At 39.3% G+C, this 3,868-nt stretch overlaps 1 protein-coding gene across 1 annotated transcript; it reads right to left on the reverse strand.

Moving 5' to 3' along the window:
* Positions 1-352: 352 nt before the first annotated feature.
* Positions 353-3,405, reverse strand: pam16 (presequence translocase associated motor 16). Its single transcript, XM_056408157.1, has 5 exons — positions 3,297-3,405; positions 2,760-2,844; positions 2,175-2,311; positions 1,494-1,559; positions 353-516 (listed from the first exon to the last, which is right to left on the reverse strand). Exons 1-5 carry the CDS (start codon positions 3,297-3,299, stop codon positions 436-438), a joined length of 372 nt encoding a protein of 123 aa, XP_056264132.1. The 5' UTR covers positions 3,300-3,405; the 3' UTR covers positions 353-435.
* Between the last annotated feature and the right edge of the window lie 463 nt (positions 3,406-3,868).

Here is a 3,868-nt window from a genome sequence, read left to right on the forward strand (position 1 = left end):
CTTGTGTATTCTTTTTTTATTTCAAATATATAACTTCCATTTTATGGAAATGTGCAAATACATCATCCAGATAAAAGTGATGATGCATGTGCTCCTGTCACACTTCAGAATAAAAAGAATCATATAATCCGGATTAATAGTCAACACGCTGCAGCTTCATGGACTATTCAGCAGTAGCTGAGATGGAGAAATACATATTAGCGTTTCTTTGTGGATTTAGGTCATTTCAAACCATAAATACCAATTTTACATATGACTCATCTAATAGAATGAATAAGCCCATATGTTATTGTTTGTGCTCACCTTTCTGAAAATGACATTTATTGCCCACAAAATGACACAAAGTCAAGACTAGAGAAAAGGAGAAGGCTTTTATTGGGTTATAATTTACAGAGAATGGGGAGAGGAAAGAAAGGGCAGGGATGATGTCATACTTCATGTTTCCTTCTGCGACTGCTGCTTGTCTTGTGTCTGAATACTGAGTTCCTCATCGAGACGCTCTTTAGCTCGAAACACCTGAAACCGAGAACAACAACGACGCATGAAAGAGGAAACACAGAAAATAAACAATTAACACCTTGGTTCCCTCAGAGCAGAAAGGAGTGAGCGAGAGATTAAAAAAACAGTAACATCATCATCATCATCAAACACACACAGATTCACATGAGGCATAATTTATTTTAAGTTTTGTCATTCATTTTCTCTTGGAAATTGATTTGTTAAAACAGCAAAAATGTGTTAATTATTTTTGATATAGGAGTACACAGCAACACTAAAATGATCAGGAATAATTTAAAGATATGAACGCAAAGTTTCAATTTCCTTAGGAGACTGGGAGAGTATCAGTCAATCATTAAAATAGTTTTCAAAACTGTCAACATTCAACTTCTTATAGTTTGGTGCCCTGGACTGCAGGCTTACATGTGGTCATGTCAGAAAGATTGCACATAAGAAACAATGAAGTTTAACCTTAACTCTTCAATAAAAGTTGCTATTGGAATTTAAAATCGGTGTCGGAGAATCTTACTTCACAATATTTGATGTGTTAAACGACGGTTTGGACGTGGAGACGTGAGGTCGAGAGCATAGATGGTTATAACTGCTTTGGTAAAAGGCTGTTGAACGGCCAGTTAATCTTCCAAAAATATTCTTAATTTAGCAAACACATAAATCAATAGATTTTTAAAATTCTTTTAGGTGGCTAAAATACCTTTAGTTACTATACTCTGCTCCTGTGCCGGTACTCCTGTCTGCTCCTCCAAATAAGTACTTCATACTACCCCACTTCATAAGAGTGTGTTTAGCTGTGTTGTACCACATGTTTGTACCATGTGTGTTTGATATGTTCTGATGCCGTTTTTGTAATTTAGTGAGCTTAAAAATGATTAGTGGGCAATGATGGGTTCTGCTTTAAATGATAAATTGCCATAACTGTCCACTCTACGACACATGTGAAAGTCATTGTGTTGCATTTTAAGAAACTGAATACTTACTTTTGATTGGACGTAAAACGAACCGCCCACCGTCTTGTCATTGACTTTAAAAAGGTGCTCGTAGTTCTGGAAGAGATAAACACTTTTTATCAGAACGCCAGCAGAGACACTCGAGACATTTTATGATCATTGTTAGAACATACAAAGGTAAAGAAACATTTGATAATGTTGATGAATGGTTCAAATAAACAAAGACAATATACTTTATTTATACAATACGTTTATTAAAAACTGTGTTCCTGACGTTAACTCATCTTGTACATGTACTTCGTAGCTCGGTTTAGCCACATCAGTTGTTAAAGATATGACTGCCTGTAACACTATTCTACGACCGGGCCATCTTTGAAGGGCAAATGGCGTCGAGTGTTTCCATCAAAAGGTAGATTTTAGGTTGGGATAGTTGTTTATATTACAAAGATGCTAGGGTATCCTGCAGCGGTCTGAATCAGTTCTGACGAATACGTTTAGGTAATAACAGAAACTAATGTCTCCACTCATAGTGACAGAGTAACACACAAACGCTACAACGAAGGAAATCCTGTAAACGTGACGTGTGATTTGGATACGGCCAGAAAATCTGTAATGACTGGCAAACAGGCTTGATGGCTCTGTAGCCTAGTACCAACACTTTGTTAGTTACACAACTCTTAAAGGTGTGTGTGTGTGTGTGTGTGTGTGTACCTTCTGAATCTCCTCTGGAGTGAGTGTGGTGATGTTGAGGATCTGCTGCGCCTCTTGCAGGCTCATCCCAGCGATGCTGGAGGCTGCAGCAGAGTGCTGCCCGGCACTGCCCCGGGCCTGCGCCGCTGCTTTACTGGCTGCGAGAGAAACAACAAATACTCACAACTTCAGTTCAGTAAGTAACATAAATGCATGTGAAACCTCTCTCTGGAGCAATTTTACAGAAAAACGCGAGACATGTAGCTCTTTCTACAAGACAACTGCACTACAGAAGATCGAAATTGCTGTGCGAAGCATTAAACCTTATTATCTGGACAGACTGTCATTTTCCTTTGAAGTATGCAGTTATAAGCAATGAACACACATACAATGCGTTTGTTCTCAATACCCAACTGTATCAGAAACACGAAATGTAGATAACGTTATGTATTTATTTGCAAAGAAAAGTGTGTTAAACAAAGTGTAAAGCAGATCATTTGTTTTGGTTTAGCATGGTGGTTCCACACACGTGTCCACCAGTGTTGTGTCTTAACAACTGCAAAAGGAAAACCGAGTACAGTAATATTAAATACATTTGGATCATACCTGCAAATTCTTGCTGTAAAGCGCGAGCAAACGCACGTCCCACCACCTGCACCCCCATCACGATGATCTGCACAAGGTATTTAGCCTGCGGAGGAAATGAGATGCAACGTCATGGACGAACAGTTTACATCTCACAACGCAATGTTAGCAGACGTGAAGGTCCCTCGGGGGTCTTCATTTAGACACGTGACGTGACAGAGGCCCCCATCAATCCAACACCAATTAAAGTGACGTCACGTTGAGGTGGTAGGTGTCTGCACTCTGCAGGTGAGGATGTGAGCAGCACCTTCCTCACAGCGGAGGACTCGGTGCCTCCATCCTGTTAAACCTACATGTTGACACATTAGTTTCTCCCGAAATAAAATACAATGCAAGTCGTCCCTCTGAAGAGCCGGCGGCTTCCCGCTGTCACGTTAACGGCGCTGGAGACGCGACAAGACGCACAGCTGATATAACGCTGAGCTACGTCTCGTGCTCATGACACCAAGAGTCGCTGACGTCAGCGACAGGAATACACACACACACATGTGTTCTTACCATTGTATAATATTACACAGCTCCTTGAGGCAGTGTGCGGCTTCTGTTAACACACATGTAACTAACTACTCCAACGAAGGTTACTTCAGGGTCAAAGTTCATGGAAGCGCCGACAGCACAGAATTCAAGATGAAGCCGGTGGACGGCGCCATTTATCATACTGACACCTAGTGGCGTGGAGGACAACTGCATCTTATAAATATATATATATATATAAATACATATCTATATACACATATGTGCATATAAATATATATATAAAATATATATATATACATATACTTATGTATAAAATGCAACTTTTCTGAAATAACAGCTGAAATATGCTGCATAAATAAAATATCTGTTTGTCCCAAATGAAGACTGAAGTAGGCTATCGCTGATAACAGATAGAGTGAACTCTTAACATAGTCATATCCTTTATTCTAAGAAAGTATCAACACAAGTCATGTCAGGCTTGTCTGCCTTGATGCTGGTATACAAGTATCTAGCATGTAGACAGGTTTACACATCATAAAACAATTATGTTTATTTTACCACCTCTTTATTGTATATTTTATTAGTTTATTGCT

The sequence above is a fragment of the Pseudoliparis swirei genome, chromosome 23 (assembly GCF_029220125.1).
Source record: "Pseudoliparis swirei isolate HS2019 ecotype Mariana Trench chromosome 23, NWPU_hadal_v1, whole genome shotgun sequence".
NCBI lineage: Eukaryota > Metazoa > Chordata > Actinopteri > Perciformes > Liparidae > Pseudoliparis > Pseudoliparis swirei.

Coding starts and splice junctions, on each gene's coding strand:
- pam16 (XM_056408157.1), bottom strand. Junction 2,312..2,759: donor TTTACAGCAAGAATTTGCAG/GTATGATCCAAA, acceptor TTTCTCTCGCAG/CCAGTAAAGCAGCGGCGCAG. Junction 1,560..2,174: donor CTCCAGAGGAGATTCAGAAG/GTACACACACAC, acceptor TATCTCTTCCAG/AACTACGAGCACCTTTTTAA.